Genomic DNA, 26080 nt, shown 5'->3' with positions numbered 1-26080 from the left:
CACAACAGTGAGAGGCCCGCATACCACAAAAAAAAAAAAAAAAAAAGAATCCACCTGCCAATGCAGGGGACACGGGCTCGATCCCTGGTCTGGGAAGACCCCACATGCTGCGGAACAACTAAGCCCGTGCGCCACAACTACTGAGCCTGCGTGCCGCAACTACTGAAGCATGCGTGCCTAGAACCCATGCTCTGCAACAAGAGAAGCCACTGCAATGAGAAGCCTGCGCACAGCAATGAAGAGTAGCCCCTGCTCACCTCAACTAGAGAAAGCCTGTGCGCAGCAACGAAGACCCAAGGCAGCCAATAAATAAATAAATAAACAAATTTTAAAAAATAATAAAAGAAAACACTCAGGATACTGGCCATGTGTTGACTAAATAAACATACCAAATGTATCACTAAATTAAACTGGGAGGGGGTATATAGTAAACTCAATCACCTAACATCCTATCAGACAGCACTATTAAAACAGGTATCCTATCTAGAATGTAAAAACTGATACAAATGAGACAAGGAAAGGAGGGGAGGAAGGGGAGAGAGCACAACTCCCTAGATCAGGCTGAGAAACACCTGTTTATACCAGTCTGCCCAAGAAGCTGGAGCTGCTGAAGGCCCCCATCAAGAAGAAGGGGGCAGCCTCCTCCTCCACCAAGATACCTTCCTAAGGATACAGCCCCAGCAGAGGCCATCTCTGCAGACCCCTCCTCTGTGCTCAGACCTGTGCAGGTGACCCCATAGGGAGGAGGGATATGCTCCCCAGAGCCTGGGGTTGTGCCTCAAACTTTACTGTGGGTCTGGCCCATGGGCAGGTGATCAGCAGGTCTGAAATGCACTGACTGGTTGGCTTCCCAGGGTGCCAAGAACTCAGTATAGGCCAAGGCCGGGAGGATGCCTTCACCAAGTTCCTGTGTTCCCCCCTCACCCTTCCCATATCCAGTCTTCACTGGCTTAACCTGGAGCAATAAACCTGATTTTGTCATTCAAAAAAATTAATAAACAAATAAAAAGAATTTCCAGGTTCTAATTCTGTTTAAGCACTAATACCCTATGCATTATTTTAACTCTGTACAGCACTCAAAGAAAATGAAGATACATATGTAACTGAAAGATTAGTGAGATGTACCTAAGTCTTCAAACCATAAACTGGACACCAGCACTGTGTAATTTTGAGGAGACAACCACCAGAGTTTTTAATGAGAGAAGACGACACATGGTTATGTGACCATCAACTCTGGTGGCTTATATGTTATTAATCCTCTTCTATGCCACTTACCAAAAAAAAGAGAAATCATAGAAAGCACTAATTCTATTTAAAAATTGAGAAGACACGCTTCCTGGAAAAGGACAGAAAACCGAATCAAATGTTTATAAAATACAACTTGAAGGAGGGACAATCTAACAAATTATATCTGTTCAGTTTTTTTAAATTTTTATTTCCTATGATTTCATGGCAAGTTTATCTTGATTTTTGCATCCTGAATGAGAATTAAAAAGAAAAATTCTATTTTCACCAGTATAAAATATCCAAAAGTTGTGTGGGGTAGGGGAAAGATCAAATAAGAAGACCCTACCTCCATCATTACTAACTTATCAGGATACGCTAGATCTCCAGGAGCTGGTTTATAGCCTGTGATGTCTGTCTGAATGTAGATGTGGGTTCGGTAGACAAGTCGCTCTTGTACATCTTCCAACATCTGCTTTACTCCAGCTGCAAATGCCCCCAACTGTTCAGCTGATAAAAAAAAAGGTCAATCACCCATTCCTTCAGATTTAAAAAATACTTTCTTTAAACAAGCAAAAATATTACAAAATTGTCTAGTAATAGTATAAACCACTCTTGCTTCAGGGACTGGCTGTATTCTATTTTGGTATGACTTAGTGACCTTAGAAAAATTTAATAAATGTCTTCCAATTTCCTCAAATTTAAAATTGGAAAATAAATTTGCCCTTACATCTTCTTCCTGGGACTCTGTGAAATAATTTCCATTATTAATGTGAATAATAATCTTAATTTTAAAGTGCTTTGTGTTTTTTTAAAAGGTATCTCTATAGCTTCATACCAATCCTGAGAGATAGCTAAAGCAGCTTATTAATTAGGTTATCACCCCCATTTTACAGATAGAGTCCCACAGATATTAAATGACTTGTTAACATTCTCACAAAGAAAAATGAATAAAAAAATAAAATGAGGGAATTCCTCAGCGGTCCAGTGGTTAGGACTCTGCACTTTCACTGCCGAGGGCCCGAGTTCAATCCCTGGTTGGGGAACTAAGATCCCACAAGCTGCGCAGTGTGGCCAAATAAATAAATAAAATGAGATATGCGTTTGTATAGAATTTCTTCATTTCTAAGATGCCATCAATGTTAAGACACACCAGTGATTCAGTATCAGCTTTCCAAGGGCTGGGGAGTTGGAGGCATTACACACTCATATAAATATTTACATTAATTTTAAAAATCATCTTTAATTCACAGGCATTAAAATGGGAGAAAATGTACATCTTAGAATGAACTAAATGCAATAGAATAAGAAACTCGGGAAGAGTAACAAACCTATAGTGTCTCTTAAGGAAAGTCAAAGTAAGGACAATAATTTCTGCCAGTAAAATGATTACCTGAAGGGTATTTTTTAAAGGTACCTAAGTATCACTAGGAAAATCATGTTTTTTATGACAATCAAACCAATTGTTAAAGCATGTATTAGATGAATAAAGTAGAGCTACTCCAGAGAATTGCTTTTCTTTATTTGTAATTTCAAAAAAGATGAATTATTACTATGTATGTATGCTAAAACAATTTCTGTTTTTTAAATTAAGACTATGCAATACAGTCAATTACTTTATGTACTCTGGTAATAGTGTACTAGAAATACCCAACCCAAAACTGATGGTCAGTTCTCTATGGATTTCAGATGCCAGAAAGAATAGTAGCTATAATTATTTTATTACTAATTTTGCCCAGATTTAAAAATTCTTTCCCCATTATTATTTAGTCACAGAATAAGGTGCATCTTGATTCAAAAAGAGACAAGGCATCAACCCAAGTTTTAAAAATATTGTTTATATAGGGATGGGGGGGAGGTACTAATCTTTTTCAGATTCATTGAGCCATAGATATAATTAAAAAGACCTTTGAAATGATCATTTCTACTTATTTACCATTATTCTGTACATGATCTTCAAGCACCTCGTTTTTAAGAATCCCACAAAGTTCCGATAAAGTCTCTAAGTGAATAACGTGAATGATCAATGGCCTGAAGACATCATACAATGACACACACAGTTTCTCCAAAAGTTCACTAAAATGAAAGAATAAAACATGGTTATCAGCAGTAATCCTTTCAGTATTTCCTAATAGTTTAAAAGTCACCCTTGATTGCTTCCAGCCAAAAAAAAAAAAATATATATATATATATATACACACTGGAAAATAGTACGTGGGGACATTATATGATGAGAAGTGAAAGGCTGAAAGTAATTCTGTGAACTGTTTTTGCTAGAATCAATAATCAAGCTCAGAATTAATAAGCAATCCTCAACAATTAGCTGGCCCCAGACGAGTGTCAATTTATTACAACTTGTACTTATGTCAGCAATAATTTTGTGTATGTCCTTTCAAAAACAATAAAAAATATTTCAGTAGACTTAATTTTCCTTTTATAACCTACACCACTATGAATCAAATGGTGACATTTTCCCCAGGAAAGATAGGTTCAAAACTCTTGAATACTTACAGACTTAGATAAACAAAACTCAAAATATTCTGAACATACACCAAGTATTTTGACAATTTTAAACATTTGAAAAGAAAAACATTAGGCTGTCTATACTCTTTATATTGTCAACAGTACTCTTCTATATATAGTATTTCATCAAAACCGTAAGATATATTTGTCTCTTCCCCTTTACAAGAGTCATAATCTTGGAATTTTTTAACAGTCAAAACCACCAATATGAAGAACCCAAAAGTGACTGACAATGGGTTTGAAAGACACTTTGAGAAAAATAAGGAAAAGGATTTTAAATAGTATCTACGTTTTTAAGTGTCCTTCATTAGTTAGAATCATAGAATTTTTTAAATAGAAGGAATTATTACACTTAGTGTAGATAAAGGGATCTAGATACCAAGATAGTTCCCTATACAAGATTCTTACTATCATAACTTATTGTCTCCATAATTATAAACAATATGAAAGCATGTTGGCCTTTAAGCTGCACATTTATTTCAAAATAAATAACCACTGTCCCATCCAACAATATTATGTTCACATACCCACAAAAGTTAAAACACTCCATAGTTAACTTTAGAATACTCCTATAATAAGCCATTACAGCCATTAGCGAATTAAATCTTAAAAACAAGAGTTAGATTCCGTGTACCACCTACTCTAATTTTGATGTTGGTTTTGTAAAAAATTCGTTATAAAGTTGGTGCTCATCCTGGCATACATGAACCATAAAGGCACAGCCACTGCGAATCTGCGGGAAACAAACACACACCATCTACAGTTAGAGACACACAACAACTCCAGCATTTATGAAATAAAGCCAACATTTTATTTACAAAGAGACTATGCATATATAATTCATAAAAAAACTCCCTGAAGAACAGAAAATGGTTTTCTGCACAGTGGAACTATCGATGATTTTTATTTTCTTCTTTATGCTTTCTAAGCTTTTGACAATGAAAATTACTCTTCTAGTTGAAAAGTATTTAAAAAAATAATCTTTATTTTTTTTCTATAATCTGACTTAAAATCACACTAAACAAAAAAGCACTTCTGCAGCAAAAGCTAAGATTAATTTGTCTACATAAATCCAGAAACTTTGAAACTTCATCTTTCAAAAAACAATACTGATTTGTGAATCTTCATACTTCAAAAAATCAATCAAAATGAGAATATTTTGCCAAATTGAATGCTAATTACTAAACTAGATTTGTCATAACAGAAAGAAACATTATGTAAGTTTGTTGATATGGGGACCAAAACTTATTTACCCAAGTATAGTTTCTAGGGTATCATAACAGCTCAAAAGAAGGTTTAACATTAAACCACAACAGGCAGAAACTCACCAAGGCACAGTGGTCTCTGTTATTCTGGCTGGTTAACTCTGTTACAGTACAAGTAATACTAGGGCCCAAAAGGAGTTCCCGCTGATCAAGGTAACACTGGTGGATGTCATTTAGCAGTTGTTGGTATCTGATGAAAAGCAAATGAGATTGGAGTACTGTATAAACTTCTGATTTCAGATATGTAAATTAAATCCAATCTTAAATCCCAAAATAGGTTGCCAAACCTCCAAAGCTATATGGTTACTGCTCATTTGCCCACATTAAATACTAGAAATATTTATGTATATAAAGAAAAAACAAATCATAATGAACTACCATAACCTTTATCTTTTAAGGACAGATTTATCTTCCACAAGTAGTGATGTTACATCTACCTAAATGAGAAGGAAATCCTGCTATATGGGAAAAAGATGCCTTACAAACTCACCAAGTCAGGTCTGTGACCTTGCTCCCCAAACTGAGCTGTGTGCTACAAGAAAAGTCGTGTACAGCATGCAAGGTAATTGCTCAGAAAATATCAGGGATGTAACAGACTTGGCAAAATAGCACTTCAAGGAAGGTAATTTGGAAATTGAAGAACCTGTGGGTACTCACTCAGGTATTTTTTCAGATCGTTGTTCTATTTGTTCGATGAGAGTCTGGAATAAAGAAAAGTCCACTAACTCCATCTGTTTTAGTTATATTTTCAATTGCTTTCTGATTATGATAGTAACACAAGCTCATGTTAGAAAATCTGTGACTACAGAAAAGCTGAAACATGAAAATCACCTAAAACACAAAAAAATTAATCACAGTATTTCAGAATATTTTCTTTCAGTTTTTGTATGCACAGTTACTACATTTTTCTTTTTAAACAAAACTGGAATTATACTATATATTCAGCTTTGCAATCTGCTTTTCTTTTTTAAAGATTTTTTAAAATTTTTATTTATTTAATTTCTTTCTGGCTGAGCTGGGTCTCGTTGCTGTGCATAGGCTTTCTTCTAGTTGCAGCGAGCGGGGGCTACTCTTCGTTGAGGTGCACGGGCTTCTCATTGCGGTGGCTTCTTTTGCTGGGAGCACAGGCTCTAGGTACACGGGCTTCAGTAGTTGTGGCACACGGGCTCAGCAGTTGTGGCTTGTGGGCTCTAGAGCGCAGGCTCAGTAGTTGTGGCGTATGGGCTTAGTTGCTCCGAGGCATGTAGGATCTTCCTGGACCAGGGCTCAAACCCGTGTCTCCTGCATTAGCAGGCGGATTCTTAACCATTGAGCTGTATCTGGGATTACACTGATTTAAAATATTGCACTGGCTCTCTACTTTTCCTGAATTAGCATGACATGCAACATCCTCTGTGAGATGGTCTTTGCCATCTTTCCTTTCTTCTTTCCTATCACACCCTACTGAAAGTCTTGTATTCCAGTCTTAAATGAGGTCCTCCCAAAATACAAGTCTTTTATGTCTCCACAACTTTCTCTATACATGCTGCTCTCTCTGTATAAAATATCCTTATCAATCCCCTCAAGTCTGCTATAAATCTACGTTTTTTTTAAGCTCAAGTATCATCTTCAACTGGAAACCTTCCCTGAGCATTCCAGGAACAGCTAGGTGTTTCCTCCTCTGTGGGCTTAAAGGACCTCAACATACACTGCTATAATGTGGAAGGACAAAGCCTATCTTTCATTCAGGTTCATTTTCCTGGTATAAACAAAGGACCTAACATACATTAGCGTTTCAAAAGGGCTGGCTAAATAAATTTCATAGCATTATCTTATTTATGTCAATAGACTTACTCTGACTTTGGGGGCAGCAGCTCGAAATTTCACATAAAATAATGTGAAGGCATTGTCTGCATTAGGTACAGATGAAGGATCCTAAAGAAACATGGGGGAGGATAGGCAAGGAAGAAAATTAGCGAACAAATAATTATTCAGAAAATATAACACAAACCATTTCATATGGCTACTGCTTGGCCTATATACCAACCAAAAGCTTACAGAGAGAAAGATTAAATACTATTATTGCTACACATGAGAAATAATTATGTGGAGCTGTCATCTCTCTCTACTTTATAATTAAAATTTATGCTATGTTACATGAATTTTGGTGGTAAAAAGACTGAACTCAGATTCATACTCAGTCACTTTCTGAGTGTAGGACTTCGGTCAAATTACTTAACCTCTCTGAGATTTATGCATCCATTACATGGTGATAACACATATGCACAAAGGTTTTCCACAGCTCAGTTATAAAGCACTAACACACAGTAGGTACTAGTACTTATCAGGCATCAGTTTCCTAAAATAAAATTTTGCAAAATAGAAAAATTATATAGTCTGTTATGTCAGCTAAGAGCAACGTGAACGGTAAAATGCAATACAAAACTCAGCAGCTTTGAACTAAAAGCTCAAGATAGTCCATATTCTTTAGAAAGTAGGCTGAAAAAATAAAATAAATTATCTTTCAGGTTTTATCTTCTTAGGAAAGAAATGTGCTCAGTGACCATCTGATCTAGCTCCACTCTTATTTTCTAACCTAACATGCTGCTAATTTTCCACCTTGCATCTACTAAAATCTGTAATTGATTAATTTGTCTTTTTCCTTCTTTACTGATTATTTCTCCTGAACATAAGCTCCATTAGGGCAGGGACCTTGTTAGCTCCTTTCACTACTGTACAGTTCTTAGTACAATGCCAAGCATTTAGAAGGCATTCAATAAAAATACATTTGCTAAATACAGTAAATTAAATTATCCATCATTTGTAAAGAAAGAAATTCAAATTATCTATCATATGTAATTCTACCACTCAGACAGAACCACTTTTATTATTTTGGTGTATTTCCTCCTAATATTTTCTTTAAAAAGATAGGAAAAGAAAAAGTTAAAGTGAGAAATAGTTTGCATCTTATTTTATTATTTATCATATAGTACTGAATATTTCTCACACTGTTATATATTCTTTGAAAATAAGACTGTGACAGACATATATAATACAGGCATTTTTTCTTATTATAAATAAAACTGCAACACGTATTTATTTAACAAAAGGTAAAAAAAAAAATTGGAGTTACTAGATACTAATCTCAGACTAACATTATGGAAAATAAATGAATTAAAAAAAACAAAAACAAAAATCACCTCACCAGTTAACTCACCCTTTTTAATAACTGACTTGTGAGGTTCTGTAGTGTGTTCACTGTATGTGTCTTCATGAGGTGCAAAGCTTTAGAAAGACACTGCTTAAACTTCAGTAAATATACAGGATAATCTTTAAAATTTGGCTGTAAAGGAAAGGGAAAGATTTACAAAAATGAAGCAAACTTTTAATGAAAACCAACCTGTCCTTTATGTAAAGCTATACAGAAAGTTCAAAAGAAGATCTTATGTAGACTGTAAGCTCCTTGAAGACAAATACTATGACTGTCTTGGTCATAGCCAAATTCCCTGTGCCTGGCACAAAGCAAGGGCTCAATAAATATTTGCAGCTTTTAGCAAAATATATTCTCAGTACCCCACAGACCTCAAGGCTAATATGTGAGGCCCAACTAAGAAAAGAAAAGGAGTTGGGTGAAATAAATACAGCTATAAATCCTTGGAGGGCAGAAAGAGATGGTCATTAAACCAAGGGACGTGTCCTTTTATTCCCCCCCCTCAAGTAATACTTTTTGTTTCCAAGGAAGTATCTATCTAGCAAAACAGTTAAGTCAACAGTCTAAAAATCACTAGTCCTTTTAGATGGGATAAAGTTGTGTCAACCAGCCGCTTTTTCTATTCCAGGGGTTGCTGCAGCAGCTGAAAGCATTTTTTACATCACTACTGACAATGACTAAGAATTTACTATAGTTTTTCTTCAAGTATATTACAGAAAGAAATAATTAGTTTACTGCATAAGAAATGATATAATAGGGATGTTAAGATTTCTTTAAAACACACAGAAATACCATGACTTACATGAGATGATATGTATGTAATACAGTCATCTAACTTGGCCAGCATTGGTATAAATCCTTCACTATTCACAGACAGCGTGGGAGAATTCAATTTCTTTAAGGGAAAAAAAATTTTTACGTCTTAAGAGTCACCAAATATACTCAAATGCAGCCCATGTGTGACAATGCAATAAAGAAAGGACAAATTTAAAAGAATATGGATTGAATTCAGTTTACTCCTAATGACCTTTAATGGGGCTCTTCACGAATTAGCAAACATTTTATACTCCATTGCACAATGTTATATTAAAATAATACATCATGTACCTAGATTTCCCACTTTCTAGCACTTTACAACATAAATTTTCCACTTCCAAACACTGGCGACCTTCTCAAGGTTAAAAGATTAACTACCAGTTACCATGTTCAGCAGTCATACTGAAAGTAAAATATAAATAAACATATACAAGTAGTACTAATATAAGGTAATATATAATATAAACATGAGTTAATATTTAATATAATAGATTAAATGATAAATATTAAAATATATAAACCTATATAATATATATAAAAGATAAGTAAAATGACCCAATTATTTCTTATCTTGATATACAAATAGTTTGGCAATGATTTATATTTCCCATTGCATTCCACTGTTAACTGGCTACTGGTTTTATTTCTAACTCTTTCGTAAACTATAATAATTTAGATTTAATAATTTTAATAACATGATTTATATGCAGTTATTATGATTAATTTATGAGCCAGAATACAGAGAAATATAATTTACACATAAGTCTTTACTGTGACTACCTCTTTGGGATCCAAGAATCCATTATGAGGACTATACTCTTCCTCAAACTAAACATGAGATTAGTTTAAGAAGTGTTTTAATTACTATTATAGAAGTACAACCATAGCAAGATTTAAAATGGAATATTTCTTCTTATAACCTTCACAGCTTACAAATATGATACTATTAAGAGTTAACCAACAAAGAGATTTTAATAGCAAAAATACAATTTAAGAAGAACTATTATTTAAATCATATTTGGAAATCTGAACTGGTAATGGTATGTCCATCACTCACAAACAGGAATATCTTAACAACAAGCAAACTATTAAGTTAAAATATCACTCAAGCCAATTTATAAGGTTAAAGATTATACTCAGAATGGGAAATATAAAATAAAGCCACTAATTCTAGAAAAAATAAAGAACAATGCTTACTGTGTTAATAGTTTCCAATTCATTAAAATAGGAAAGCTTTTGTTGAATGTTTTCAGCCAGATCAACAAGTTCCGACTTGAATTTTTTAAAAGAGAAAAATCAATTATTATGAGAACATAAGAATCAACACTCCAGTCTCAAAATTACATCGAGGAGATTTATACTAGACATACAGGTTTATATTAGATATATGATTTCAGAATAATGCCCAAAGATTTCTGCAGTCATGGGCTAAAATAAGCAATGATTATTACAGTAAGTTACATATCTTTTTATAAAATAACAGATGATTACCTTTTTAAAAACATACAAAATATACATAGATAAAATTCTGAGATAAGTATAGTAACTTAAATATTCTATCTTTAAGTCACAAGTTTAAGTGCAACCTAGATCTGTTCATCTTTTCATAAACCCCACCATTAGTATAATGACTATGCCTTGTTTGAAAAGTGTCAATAGGGAATTCCCTAATGGTCCAGTGGTTAGGGCTCAGCGCTTTCAGTGCCAAGGACTGGGTTCAATCCCTGGTCGGGAGCTAAGATCCCGCAAGCCGCGCAGCACAGCCAAAAAAAAAAAGAAAAGTGTCGCAAATGTGAATATACCCTCTTCACTCTGAAACTGTACTGAGACCTAACAGCTCAAAACATACGAAAGCTTGCCCGTGCCTCTGCTGACATAAGCTTAAAAGCAGGCTGTCAAGGTAATAATTTGCATACTTAGCACAGGGCCTCACACAGAGAAGTGTTCAAAATATACTTGGAGAAATAAAGGAAATTAGAATTAAATTGTATTCATTTATTTAAAAATAAAATATTAAACATAGTCAGTCACTGACACCCTCTCCTACTCCAAATTACCTGCTCTTTCAGGAGCTGTTCACAGGCTTCATGTAGGGTTCCTGTCTTATTGGACACAAAAAGATACTGTTTCTGCAATGATTCCAGATGCTGAAGAGCATTGTTGACATCATTCAATATAGCATCACACTGCTCCTGAAACCCAGACAAGTAATCCCTCATCTGTCTAGAAAACAGAACCAAAAGGGGATTGGCAATAATATTTTCCCCCAATAAGCACAGACAATAAACAACAAGGTCTCGTTTTCCTCCAAATGCTTGCATTTCAGAAGGGAAGTCTGACCTATTCAAAAAGTTTATTATATTCAGAAATATAGCAAAAACTGTCACAAACTGTTTCAGTACTTAAGAAGGAAAATGATTGAAACTATGAGCAATAAAAGGAATCAGCCTTAAAGCCATAAACTGGCTTTTCACATGTAGGGCAGTAAATCATGGGCTCAACTTTCAAAGACTGGGACACCAGGCCCATCCCAAGGTAACAAGTAGGTCCATCCTTCAGGTCATGTCTGCCTTTGAGAGATGGTGTGATGTCATGGAAAGAATTTTGGACTTGGAATTGGAAGACCTGAGTCCAAGTCCCAGCTCTGCCCAAGTCTCCATGACATTAGGCAAGTATTTAATAGTTCCAGGCCTCTGTTTACTCATTTGTAAAATGGGAATAATAACACCTTTCCTTATAGAGCTGCTATGAAGATTAAATGGAATCATACATCAAAGAGCCTAACACAATGCCTAGCAATAGTAGTCACTTAATTAATGTTAAATGAATATAAATGTTCAACCCACGGTCCCCAAATCAGCTAGAAACAGTACAGTCACTTCCCCCACGCCGTCAATATACACAAACAAAACAACATAGTTCACACCCTGCCTAGTTGGCCATCCCTAAAGTCTCTTGGGTCTCTCCCTCTAAAGAAAGGCAGCAAACACCTCTTAGAGTTCCTGACAAAACTCCCACTTGATTCCAAGCCTTTCTAGAGTTATCTAAAATCAACCTCTGCCCCTCCTAACCTATTAATTACAATGTGACTTTTTTTAAAATCACACAACTTCCAGTACCAGTTGGAATGACCCACATCCTTTCTAGCTATTCTTAAAGAAAATGTTGCTGTTCAAGTTTTCTTTGTACCTTAATTTTGTTTAAAGGCACAGATAACGAAATGCTTAAGATGATCTAAGAATTAGGACAGCCAACAAATATAAGAGCCACATACCTATATTTAGTTCCTTCATCCTGATCCATCTGAGTTTGTAGCTTTGCAAACCATGAGAAAAACTGGAAAAATAGGGTATTATGTTGTCAACAAAACTAAAACAGACAAAATGAAAAGTGGTTACATGCTAAACAGCAAGTCAAAAGGGTAGACACTAAGTCTTACTGTTTGGGGCTCAGACATTTATAGCTGTAAGCCAGGAGATGACAATTTAATTGCATGGTCAGTGTCTACATTCCAGGAAAAGCAAAGTATCTTAAAAACACGGGCCATTTTCAGAGTTAAATAAGAAAGAGTATTAACACGATAATATGTAGAAATAAACATTTCTTCCTAAGAAGCTAATGCCTACCTGCTAGTTTGCCAAATTTGAGTAGGTAACATAGGGCTCTGGGTAAATATTAATGTTATCTAATAATAATTGTGAGAATATAAGCTCAGAAATAATATAAAGGAGTGGTTTAAAAACATAGCTTTTGCATCGGCCAAACCTGGGTTTGAATTCTGGTCCTACCATCAAGTTGTATACTTAAAATGAGTACATTTTATTGTATGTAAATTATAACAATGTATTAGATCTTTTTTTAATTTAATGAGAGATATGCAAGTGAAAATTTAATCCAGAAGATCTTTTTCTTTTTTTTCAAATAGTCCAAGTAAATTCACAGACATGGTGCAAGATTATTTTCTATAATTCTCAAGTGGGATTCGAAGTCAAAGGTATACTTTATTCTCTCAAGATACTACTCTTGCCAAGTACCTTGGCTTTCGTTTCCTGAACACTGATTGTGTGCCTGGTACACACTGCATTTACATGCATTATCTAATTTAATTCTCATAAAAGTCCTATAAGTATATAATTATCTTTGTTTTACACATTAGGAAACAGAGATCTGAGAAGATAAGTAATTTGCCTAAGCTCACAAAGATGGTAAGTGATAGAGGTGACCTTCAGATCCAGGTTGGCCTAACTCTAGAGCTAGAGCTCTTCATCACTTTGCAGCACTGCCTCTCTTGACTTAGTGCAGAGGTCCCCAACCTTTTTGGCACCAGGGCCCGGTTTCATGGAAGACAATTTTTCCATGGACCCAGTGGGGGGCAGGGGGGGATGGTTTTGGGATGATTCAAGTGCATTACATTTACTGTGCACTTTATTTCTATTACTATTACATTGTAATATATAATGCAATAATTATACAACTCACCATAATGCTGACAGGAGGTGGAGCTCAGGCGGTAATGTGAGCGATGGGGAGCGGCTGTAAATACAGATGAGGCTTCGCTCGCCCGCTGCTCACTTCCTGCTGTGCAGCCTGGTTCCTAACAGGTCACGGACCACTACCGGTCCATGGCCCGGGGGTTGGGGACCCCTGACTTAGTGTATATGCAATTCAGCACATTTGCTTTATGTTTCACTTGGTAAATGCCTTAGCTCTGATTCTTTTTTTTTAATTGAAGTATGGTTGATGTACAGTGTTGTGTTAGTTTCAGGTGCATGGCAAAGTGATTCAGTTTTATGTGTGTGTGTGTGTGAGTGTGTGTGTGTGTGTGTGTGTGTGTGTCTATCTGTTCTTTTTCAGATTCTTTTCCCTTATAGGTCATTACAAAATATTGAGTATAGTTCTCTGTACTGTACAGTAGGTCCTTCCTCAGCTTTGATTCTTAAGAGGACAGAAAGATGAGACAGAGGAAGCAGCAGAAGAAACTACTGTACATTTAAGTTTATAGTTGGGAATAAGCAAAAACCAAGAGATTTCACATGCTAAATTTCAGAAAAATAACTATAAGCGTTCATCTAAAGAGCATATTGAGGTTTTTAAGAAAGAAATTACCTAGCAGCAAGCAGTGAGGGGTGCGGTTGGGGGGTCTGCATGTGTGCATGTGTCAACGCACATGCATGTTGGGGGACACATTAACACAGACACGTACTGGGAGAAGGTCTAAAGGGCATAAGATATCAAAACCTTAATAAATCTAATAGTCTATCCAAACTTGGAATAGCATATTTTTATCTGTACTGCAAATAAAACTGGGCAACAGGTTCATTTAAAACACTTAAGAAATAACCACAACTAACACAAAATCAAAAATGTTCTAGAAATAGAAACAGTTTTGGGAAAGATCACTGGTGTTCTCCTTACTTGGTGCAAGTAATATATCCTTCTTTCTCCAGCTCCCCCCGCCCCACCCCAAAAAAAAAGATGTCCTAGAAAGACTTTAACTACAGTTTCAAATGTTCACAACTTTTAATTAGGACCTCTGTCTTGAGACATTTAAAACAATCAAATATCCTTAGAAATAATGCTGCCATTCACCTGCTGTGCAGTTTCAATTCTTTCTTCTTCCATTTCTAAGGAGGTGAATCCCTTCAAGAGAATGTCTTCTGTAGATTCAGGCACTACTGAAGTCTGTGCAATGGGCAGCGACTGGGATGTTAAATTGCACAAGTCTTCAATTGGGAGCTTGAAAAAAAAAGAGCCACAAAGATATTCAAATAACTTGAAAATTCTCTAAACTTAACTCAAGATTGATATTCCACCTCAGGTGTTTTGAAAGAGAAAGAAATGTTTTCTGTTAAATCGTCTGATGTTAACAAGCGCCATATGATACTAACACTTAGAACCAGGTTCTCTCTATATTAAATGCTGGTCTCAAAATATAAACTTGACACCAATACCCAACCATTTGCAAAGTATGGTTTTTGAGTTACCTTTTGAAAACTGGTGGTGAATCTGTACTAATCCACACACCTTTTCCTACTGGAACTTCTTGGGAACTAGCACCAAGGCAAAGGCAAAACCTGCATGCTAATGAAAGCAGCCGGCCCTCTCCATTATCAACACAAAAGCCTCACCTCATTAATAGAAAACAGAAAACAAATCGTACCCAAGAATCAACTACCAACAACTATATCCCCTTCTACTATTTCTACACTGTTGCCACACTTCACCCTCGTCTTCTTGCTGACAAATTCTGAAATTACAACTGAAAAGAAAGAATTTCAGAATTTCCCATCAGCTTCAGAAGAGCCTCACCTTGAGGCCATCAGACCTACAATACTGTCTAGTTTGCCATTACTAAAGATATTCCAGGTGTTCATTTACCTAGGGTCATACAGACAAGCTGTTTTTGGACTTAAAAGAAAGGGAGTGTGAATGCTGGGGAAGGTAAATGGGTGGAATTATTTCGTTTCAATCCCAGTTTCTGCCCTTAAGGCATGACATCTAAGGTCCAGCAATAAAAGACCTTAATCCAAGGCCTTAGGAAATTGCCTCCTGTCTATTTTTCTAGATACAGAAATTTCAGCTGAAGACAGTATTTTCTCTTCAAAGCTAAAATAAAATAAGCTAGATGCAAAATGCACCATCATTAATTTAGAAATACAACACTTTAAATATGGGGGGAGGGAATTCCCTGGCAGTCCAGTGGTTAGGAGTCAGTGCTTTCACTGCTGTGGGCCCAGGTTTGATCCCTGGTCTGGGAACTAAGATTCTGGGAGCAGTGCGGCATCAAAAAGAAAGAGAGAGACACACAAAATGAGAGAGAGAAAGAAAGAGAAAAAGAAAGAAAGAAAGGAAGGAAGGAAGAAAGGAGGGGGGAGAGAGAGAAAGAGGAAGGGAGGGAGGGAGGGAAGGAGGGAGGAAGGGAGGGAGGGAGGGAGGGAGGGAGGAAGGAAGAAAGGAGAGGGGAGAGAGAGAGAAAGAGGAAGGGAGGGACGGAGGGAAGGGAGAGAGGGAGGGAGGGAGGGAGGGAGAGAGGGAGGGAGGGAGGGAGGGAGGGAGGGAGGAAGGAAGGAAGGAAGGAAGGAAGGAAGGAAGGAAGGAAGCGAGGGAGGGAGGGAGTTTTGTGTCTGGGTTGAAGTGGGGCTGCACCTTCGGGCGCAGTAAAGCACATCACAGTGCGGCCTGGTTTGAACCCTGCTCACTTAATAAGCGTGTTACAATGGGTAAATCACATAATGCTTCTAAATCTCTATTTCTTCTCTGTAAAACAGGAATTACATTATCTGTATCATGAGGCCATTGTGAAATGAAGAAAACACAGGTGTAAGAAAACAGGCTCCTTGGACCACTGGGAAGCTGCAGACAGAAAAAAAGTGTTCAGAAAGGTCCTCAATCTGCTTTCTCCCAGGAGGGTCCTGGATGTACAGAGATACGTCTTACTAAGGGCATCATTGTTCAACATAAACTCTTCCTGAATGGTGACACAATCCCTGAAGAGAAAAGGACTGTTGGGCAGGAAGAATTAAGTTTCTGAAATCTGATGAGAATCTATCTTGACTCTAACGTGTCACCAGCAACTGTGTGCTGCCACCAGAGGTTCTGAGGACAGAGGAAGCTGAGCTGAGCTAAGCCTACCTGCTCACGCTCTGTGCGAGTTACCAACAACAAGCTGTCTCCTCGGAGACAATGCTACGTGTATTTAGCGTAATGCCTGCCAAATAATACACACGATCAACCGGAGCCGCTTCTATTTATCATATTACTATTCCTACTCATTGGTAGTAACAAAGTAAATTTATTTCTTTTTATTTATTTTTATTGAAGTATAGTTGATTTACAATGTTGTGTTAGTTTCTTGTGTACAGCAAAGTGATTCAGAAATATGTGTGTGTATATATATATATATTCTTTTTCAGATTCTTTTCCATTATAGGTTATTACAAGATATTGAATATAGTTCCCTGTGCTACACAGTAAATCCTTGTTGTTTATCTATTTTATATATAGTAGTTTGTACCTATTAGTCCCAAACTCCTTATTTATCCCTCCCCCACTTTCACCTTTGGTAACCATAAGTTTGTTTTCTATCTCTGTGAGTCTGTTTCTGTTTTGTAAATAAGTATTTGTACCACTTTTTAGATTCCACATATAAGTGATATCATATGATATTTCTCTTTCTCTGTCTGACTGACTTAGTATGATAATCTCTAGGTCCATCCATGTTGCTGCAAATGGAATTATTTTATTCTTTTTTATGGCTGAGTAATTGTATATATGTGCCACATCTTCTTTATCCATTCCTCTGTCGATGGACACTTAGGTTGCTTCCATGTCTTGGCTATTGTAAATAGAGCTGCTCTGAATGTTGGGATGCATGTATCTTTTCAAAGTAGAGTTTTCTCCTGATACATGCCCAGGAGTGGGATTGCTGGATCAAATGGTAACTCTATTTTTAGTCTTTTAAGGAACCCCCATACTGTTTTGCATAGTGTCTGCACCAATTTACATTCCCATCAACAGTGTAGGAGGGTTCCCTTTTTACAGTAAGTAAATTTACAAATCAGAATCTATACTGCTTCTTGGGAACAGAATCGTCTAAGTTACCTTTACAAAATTATAGTTTATTAGTAGTAAAATTTAGTTATATATGAACAGATAATGACAAAATTCAAACACATAATTCTATCAGCACTGTTTACCTGACACCTAAGGAGGAAAAGGGAGAGAGACGTGGATCAGGTACAGATTTGAAAAATACACCAGAAAGCACATGGAGACTAGGCTAAGAGAATGCTAGACAGAGTGTTGCTTGCACCTTGATAATAAGAAAAAGACAAATAATCTACAAAATCAGGTTCTTGAAGCCATCAGAGAGTTGAGGTTCCAGAGTAACTAAGTAGCTTAAAATCTAGAAAAAGATGGGTATCTCCAGGCAGAGACAGAGTGAGAGCACGGGCTTACCGTGGCAGATTATGGAAAAAGAGATGACAAATGCCACACAAGTAGGTAAGAATTAGGCTAAAATTTCTTTCAAATTACTAAATGCTACAGGACGGGTGAGTACAGAATGCTTGGAAGTCACAGACACAAGGGGAATTTGCACCCACTCACATGGTCTTCACGGACCTCCACCAGGTGCTCATGAGGAAGAATGAGGACTGGCGGTGCAGGCTTAGAAGAGGAGGGGCCTGGGGAAAGTGGGGCACAAAGCCCCATCCAGACCCTTCTCCCCAGTGGAACAAAATCTTAAGACATTGAAAAAAGGACAGCAAGCCCTATCAACCCTAGGGCACAGCGGAGAACACACTACAGCCGGGGAAAGGGAAAAGAAAACAACCATTACCCCTGGAGGAGAGGCAAGAAAGAACCCAAGACCCAGAACATTAGAGGTCTCCTACTGCCGGAGGAGGGCAGAGTCAGTAAGAAACTCCACCCTTGATTCCCAGGGGCAAAGGCCTGCCTAAGACTGAGACTGGACGCAGATGATAGAAAACGCCCACCTACCACCACCAGGCTATAGAGCGCCAGCAATGCTCTCCTGTGGGAGGGGCAAGAGCACAGACACCCTCTGAGACACAGGCGCACAGCACACCAAAAGCTGAGGGTTGAGAAGGAAGGTTAAGAAGACCCTGCAGTAGCCCAGCCCCAATGCTAGGCAAAAAGTAATGAAAGAGAAGTCTGAAGCCAGTGGTAAACTAAAGGCAACCAGAACAAAAACAAAACACAAATCTAGCCCACTAACCCAAACCTCCACACTAATGACCTAACAGAGTAAGTGTATTCATTTCCAGGCATTCACGCTATTTCCCTCATTCTCAAATGTCCTGCATACAATGTACAGTATTTGACCAAAAGTTACATTAAACAGCAAGGAAAATAACCCAGCTCATTGTCAAGAAACGAAGCACTCAACAGAGCCAGACTCAAGAGATGATCTGGATATTGGAACTATATAACTGCGACTAATATGTCAAAGGCTCTGGTATGAAATATAAATAAAATGAATGAACAGACGCAGAAGTTAAGCAGAAAGATAAAAACTATACATGTCCAACAGAAATGCTGGAAATAACCATTATTGTAACAGGTGAAGAATACCTGCCATAGACTCATCAGTACACTCAACACAGCTAAGGAAAGAATCAGTGAACTTGAAGATAGGTCAATAAAAATCATCCAAAATTAAACATAAAGAAGAAACAGAGTGGACAAATAAAAACTGAACACACATCCAAGAACTGAGGGATGGTATAAAATGATCTAATATATGTGTAATCTGAATCTCAAAATAAGGAGAGAGAACAGGGTAGAAGAAATATTTAAAGAGATAATAGTTGAGAAGTTTCCAAAAATAATGAAAGACACAATGCTACAATTCTGAACTCAGAAAATCCCAAGCAGAATGCACATGCATGTGTGCGTGTGCACACACACACACCACCCCTAGACACATCACATTCAAACTCAGAGAGAAAATCAAAAGTCATAGAGAAAACCTTAAGGCAGTCAGAGAGAAAAAGATACATTATATACAGGGGAACAAAAATAAGAATTAAAGCAGACTTATCAGAAATCAAGGGACTTCCCTGGTGGTCCAGTGGGTAAGACTCCGAGCTCCCAATGCAGGGGGCCTGGGTTCGATCCCTGGTCGGGGAACTAAATCCCACATGCATGCCGCAACTAAGAGTTCACACACCACAACCAAGAAGCCCGCATGCCACAACTAAGACCTGGCACAGCCAGAATGAATAAATACTTTTTTTTTAAGCTGCTTTTTAAAAGCTTATGAGGGAGTTCCCTGGTGGTCTAGTGGTTAGGACTCGGCAATTTCACTGCCATGGCCTGGGTTTAATTCCTGGTCGGAGAAATGAGATCCTGCAAGCCACTCAGCGTAGCCAGAATAAAAAAAAAAAAAAAATTAAAAAAATAAAAGCTTATGAGAAGATGCCCCCATTAGGTACATTTGCCCAGCTGTCTTCTTTTCTCAAAGCACCTGGAAGAGAATGGCAAATCAAGAAGGGTGTGTTGCAGGGAGATCAGCTTGGTGCTTTGTGACCACCTAGAGGGGTGGGATAGGGAGACACAAAAGGGAGGGGATATGGGGATACATGTTTATGCATAGCTGATTCACTGTGTTATACAGCAGAAACTAACACACCATTGTAAAGCAATTATACTCCAATAAAGATGTTAAAAAAATAAAATAATATAATATAAATGGTAGAACTATTTAAAAAAAAGGGTGTGCTGATGTCACAAACTTTCCTGTTATGACTACTCTTTCACTCCTGAAGAGATGTTGACCGAATGCCACTGGCTTACTCGCACTGTCCTGGCTTCCAGATGGAGCAGACATTTACCACCAGAAAGAGAAGAGCAGAGACCTAGGCTCCTGGTTGGTCCTGGATAGCTACTGTACAGCTTACACAAATGGGGACACTAACATATTAACTACTAATTACAATAAACTATCAAGCCTTGACTGACCAGCTGAGCAGCTCCAGGAAAAAACAAGCAAATATACCTTTCTCTCCCAAACTTTACTTCTTGCACAGTTCTGGGTTGGAGAAAATCACTTCTGTAATCAATCTAATAAATTCATTCCCTAAATGAAACCTGACGTTACCTTCTCTGTTTGGAGCAAATCATTGAAGAGGTATAGATGGAGTCTCAGAACCTTCCTCCAGGCACCTAACCTCTTCTTTTCTTACCTTTGGTCTGAGTGACACCTACACAGTACCAGCTCAGGGTCGTAACATTCTAATCTATTCTTTTAAGGTAATAATCATTTGGGGAGAAAAGCACATGAATAATATAATACTGGCAGGTAGCTTGCTGTGTGCACTTTATATACTTCATTTAGTTCTCACAACTCCCTGTGACGCAAGTACTATTATAATCCCCATTTTATAAAGAAGAAAACAGGTTCAGAGAAGTTAAGTAGCATGTCTAAGGCCACACAAACTTTAGGAAAACAACTGTAACAGTAAATTACAGGTAAATCTCAGGATAAATTATCTCAGCATTTTATCAAGAATTACTAAACTCAGCAGAAAGAAAAAGGCCCTCACTACTAAAAAAATTTGCCCTGGCTACAAGAAACCAGTCTACTGAATATTCTACTGCAAATTTTCTTATCTAACACCAGATAAAAAGGTATATAAGACTAGTTCTCCTAAATAAAAAGGAAAGCTATAAACAGCTTCATGATATTTGCTCAGAGTTAGCTGGCCTCTTGCTATTCAACTAACTTGCCCAGTTCCAGTTGCTCAGGATGTAACTTATCTCCTGAAAATTGTGAAACACTACGGAAAACCCTTTACAGGTTTTTATTTTGGTCAGACCAAATAAAAATTGAGGCATTCTTTCTCAGTGCCAGTGTTAAAAGAGTGGTAACGGATAAAAAATTCAATTCCAAAGTCTTCCCACCAGACATATAAAGGAAAAAGAGGGCTGTCGAAAGCTGAAGAGCAATGAGAAATTCCCTCTCAAAGATTCCAGGATGGATAAATAACAGGCTGGTATTTCATTCTCACAGCAATCCAATGCCAAGGCTGCATGTACCAGAAGACCTTCACTGAACCCTTGAACTTGGCAAGCTCATCCCCTACCCAGGGCTTTGCACTGCTTTTTCCTCCAGCTGGAAGGTTATTTCTCTAGTCTTTGCAAGACTGGCTTCTTGTTTTCCATCATGAGCTCTTGCCTTAGGTGGTTACTTTCTTAGAAAGGCCTTCCCTCTTTATCTAAAAGGGCACACCTCATTCCCTGGTGTCATACCGTCCTGTTTGATTTTCCTTATATCCTGGACGACTGTCTGAACTTACCTTCTTTGTTCTTTTTCACATGCTCATAATCACCATAATTATGTCAGCTCCTTGAGGCTAGGGATCTTGTTTTTATCTTTCTGTTCCCCCATTCCTAGCCCCGGGTAGGCACATAATATATGTTAAATGACTGCATGGGGCTAATGGTAGGTATTATGTTGCATAAATATCAAATAATGGGGTGAAAATGAAGAGATCTCTTTTACTTCACTCCAAACCCTTTCCTTCATGCTCAGTGGGAATAATAATATTTTATGGCCCAAGACATTAAAAATAAAATGGGTTACTTTGCTTATGGAATACGTTCACCACAGGTACTGTGATGCCCAAGCACCTTGCTCTGTTGAGAGGCCAAATCAATTATAAACAGACTGAAATATTTATAGAGCAAACAACTTCTATTGCCCAGAGCATAAAAGACTCTGATAGCCACGCCAAAACAAATTTCCAACTGCTTCCTCATTTATTTCAAACACACTTCCAGCACAGAATCCTAGAGGTGGACAGAGAAACCCAAGAAAGAACACCTGTACTTTATGGCAGAGTGTGCAACGGCGAAAAGTGGCGAGAACTTTCAAACCAAAGTTCTTAACCTCTGAAGTGTGAGGGCAGAAAAAGTTTAAGTCTCTAAACTCAGTCTGCCTTTGGACACAACCGTGTAAAGAGAATGCTTCCAACATCAAAAGTAACCATCAGTGCTAATAAAATAATAACCGCCTAAACCTAGCCCTCAAAACTAGAAGAAGTCTGTCAAACATCTGACTACTCATAAAATGTACTTCTTGCTATTATAACTAATTGAATTGAATCACACAAGCAGTATCAGGGATAATATCCCAATGGCAATTAGGATTAAAAACGTTGACACTAAAACCGACAACCAGCATTATCTAATAATGTACTGACCCAGCTTTCAAAGAAAAATTTTTATTGCTTTGCTATAAGTCAAATATAAATCGGATCTCCCACAACCTGCACTTGATCGAGAGCTCATTGCTCAATGTGCGATGAATGAAGCTGTCACCTGGAATCAACTTTGGTCTCCCCAAGTGCCCCTATGGAAAAAGGAAGCTGGGCTATTCATTAAGGTGGTAAACAAATACCAACAGGAGGCTGTGCTGAAGTAAAGCACTTCGGGTTCAGTGTCTTCTCCTTCCGGGAGAGGGTGGGCAGCAGGACTATGCCTCGCTAACACCAGGGACACCCGGGGCAAGATGCCCGGGGCAAGGCTCCCGAACAACCGCCCCACGCCGCAGGGGGCGGGCTGGGTGCCGGCGGCCAGCAGCCGCTGGACGCCCCCGCAGCCGTCCCCACGCCGGAGGGCAGAGTTGGCGGTCTGGGACAACACGAGGCCTGACAGTCCGGGAAGGTGAGGGGCCTCTCCCACCGGAGCCGACACTGTGATGGGGAGGAGAGGAAAGACCCTGGCCAAGGGTCTGCAAGGTCGGGGTCCGCCGGCGCGCCCGCGGAGTAGCCCAGCCCAGCTCCCGCCCGTCACCTCACCTCGGCGGGTACGGGCAGGTCCTCGGCCGCCGCCTTCAACTCCAGCACCGAGTCCGTCTGCCGGTCGGTCAGTGGCGCTGTCGTGTCCGGCCTCCCATCCCAAAGAGCCAGCTTCTCCCGAGCGTCCCGCTCCGCCGCCGCCTCCGGCTGCAGTAGCAGCGCCGCCTCCGCCATTGCCGCCGCCCCGGCGGCCCGCAGCAGCAGAGGGGAGGTGGGAACCCCGACAGAGAGATGTCCGGGGCACTTCCGGGAGAACCGGGTCTTCCAGCACTGCACCGGCGGCGGGGCGGGGCGAACCGGAATACCCTGACCCCGGAAACGCTTCCCCCCGCGTGGGCGGGACTGAGGCCAGGACTGACGTGGCTTTAAACGGGGTACAAGTATTTCCGGTTGGGATGTAAACAGAGAGGGCGAAGGATATAGGCCCTAACGGAAATAGACATGCCCCTACCAGAAGTCCCTTCCTCAACATCAATAACTTTATTGTTAATATTGTTACTGACAACTGTGTTCAGTGACCCTGCCGGCAGGGGCCTTCGTGAGCCGCGGCATCTACTGCTTCTTTCTGCTCACAGCCTGGTAGTCTGGGTTAGGTGTGTGGACTGATTTCCGTGTTGACTGTTGCCAGTTTTCACAACTTTTCAAACATCAATAATTCCGCTGTTAGAAATCTAATTTATGAAAACACATAAAAACTCAAAGATTTATATATATCAGACATCATAAATAGTATCAAATAACCACCTGAACGTCCAACATCGAAGAAATGGATCAATAATTCATGGCACAGACGTGTAATTGGAATACTGTTCTGCCATTTAAATCATGTTGTAGATTTCAACAACAAAATAAATAATGATTGTATTGGGTCATAACCTGTAGAATAAATACCCATGAGTCCATACTGATATAAATAAATGACTGAATAAATAAATAGGGGAGAAGAGACAACTCCACCTTACTGAAGAATTCCAATCAATAAATTTAGAAAGAATGAGGGGAAAGAAATCATTAAGGATACTACAGTAATGACTATAGCAGGCAAAATCTAAGGATGGATGCTAAAATTAGTGGGTGAAAGTCTGAGGAGAAACAGAAATTTGCATGGCATCTCTCCAAGATATTTATTAATGGGGGGAGGGGAGGGTGGCTGTTAACTTTACTGTGGAGAAACCTGGAAGACATCCCCCCTTAACCAAATGATAAAGGTCAGCATCATCACCATGAAACTCCTAATATGATATATCAAGAAGCACACAATATTTCTTTTGTGATATTCTTGCCAGAAATGCAAAACCACATTCTAATTATGAGAAAACATCAAACAAATTCAAATTGATGGACATCCTACAAAACAATTCACGAATACTCTTCAAAAGTGTCAAAGTCAAAAAAAAAAAAGTGTCGAAGTCATAAAAGACAAGGAAAGACCGAGGAAATGTTACATTTTGGGAATGAGGGAGACATGACAAGTAGATGCAATGTGGGAGCCTGGATTGGATCTTGGGTCAGAAAAGGGAGAACTATAGAATAAAATATAGATATCCAAATAAGGTCTACAGTTTAGACGATAGTAGTGTACCAAAGTTAATTTCCCAGTTTTGATTGTTGTACATGATATAGTTATGTAAGATGATAACATGAGGGGAAGCTGGATGAAGGGCATATCTGAATTCTGTAATACTTTTACAGCTTTTCTAAAGTCTAAAATTATCTCAAAGTCAAGAGTTAAAATTCTCATGTTGTAGAAAGTATTTATCTCCTTGGAGAAATGATATAATTAAGAAGAATGAAACAGTGTATCATCCTATTGACCAAAGGAAACACTTCCAAAATATTCATAGATGGTTAGAATTACTAATAATTATTTTCTTCCTTTTCTCTTTTTTTTTCAATGAGTTTTGCATCTAAGCATAAGGGTGTTTGTTTGTTTTAATTGGTATACCTAAAACACACTTCCTCCTTTTCAGGCCAGGCTGATTCCAAAAATCTCAGAAATGAAGTTTATCCTGTTGAGTTTTGTGATGGTAATTCTTCACGAAATATCATCCTTCAAGGGCCAAATATAAGCATCTTCTCTCACAAATGTGCTTCTACTGCAGATATTCCTAAACCTATAATCATGCTACTTTCTTCTAAACATTATGTTTAATTTCTTAAAATATTTTTACCAACTGGTGATTCATGATGCTAAAGGGATGCAGTGTAGGTCATGGCACTCAGGAAAGATTTGGGACAAGGCTGAATGTCTAATCAGCTGCTGTGAGGGCAAATGAAGGGAGAGAAGGGTAGATATTCAACACAATAATGCCTGGACTATTCCTGAATTGAAGAACTGGAGCTAAGGGAGGTCAGCAAAGATCCAGCAGTCACCAGCTGGCCCTGCAGGGTGGGGGAGAGACAACAGCAATGAAGCAGTAAGTGCATTGTTCCTGGGGTGTTTTCATTGCAGAACACTAGCATAGAAGTATATATATTTAAACGATGCACTTGTTGTTCAAAATACAGTGGAAAGGGTAGTATACAATATGCTGAACTCTGCTTCAGACTCTAGGGCTCTTTTCTGTATGGACAAATATTATCTAGTGTGCCCCATCCCCAGAAGTAGTACAAATTTCCTATAATGGATCCACTTTTATACTCTGTATTACAAGTCAAATTTCTTCCTGTTTCCAGCTGGTGATTAGCTTATTCCCAGAAGCACTAGATGTCATGACAAACACAACTGCAGCTTTAAT

The 26080-nt window shown here is 38.3% G+C and overlaps 1 protein-coding gene across 3 annotated transcripts in view; it reads right to left on the bottom strand.

The window, feature by feature from the left end:
* COG3 (component of oligomeric golgi complex 3) overlaps positions 1-25055 on the bottom strand; it is a 58833-nt gene extending 33778 nt beyond the window's left edge. Inside the window, exons 1-13 of one of the 3 annotated variants that reach the window (XM_027116234.1) lie at positions 23343-25055; positions 14608-14754; positions 12293-12354; positions 11076-11241; positions 10216-10290; positions 9005-9097; positions 8209-8334; positions 6846-6926; positions 5670-5713; positions 5076-5202; positions 4389-4480; positions 3161-3300; positions 1574-1734 (exon numbers count right to left, since the gene is read on the bottom strand). In XM_027116234.1, coding sequence (XP_026972035.1) covers positions 1574-1734; positions 3161-3300; positions 4389-4480; positions 5076-5202; positions 5670-5713; positions 6846-6926; positions 8209-8334; positions 9005-9097; positions 10216-10290; positions 11076-11241; positions 12293-12354; positions 14608-14754; positions 23343-23516 — 1488 coding nt within the window. In that variant the 5' untranslated portion in view covers positions 23517-25055. Of the gene's footprint in view, positions 1-1573; positions 1735-3160; positions 3301-4388; positions 4481-5075; positions 5203-5669; positions 5714-6845; positions 6927-8208; positions 8335-9004; positions 9098-10215; positions 10291-11075; positions 11242-12292; positions 12388-14607; positions 14755-23342 lie in introns of those variants that run through there. The other 2 variants (XM_027116233.1, XM_027116235.1) reach the window with 2 other exon arrangements.
* Positions 25056-26080: the final 1025 nt, after the last annotated feature.

The sequence above is a fragment of the Aethalodelphis obliquidens genome, unplaced genomic scaffold (genome assembly GCF_003676395.1).
Source record: "Aethalodelphis obliquidens isolate GAN/ISIS:26980383/991018 unplaced genomic scaffold, ASM367639v1 scaffold16, whole genome shotgun sequence".
Taxonomy (NCBI): Eukaryota; Metazoa; Chordata; class Mammalia; order Artiodactyla; family Delphinidae; genus Aethalodelphis; species Aethalodelphis obliquidens.
Note: the sequence above shows the minus strand (reverse complement) of the source record. Positions and strands in the feature narration are given on the sequence as shown.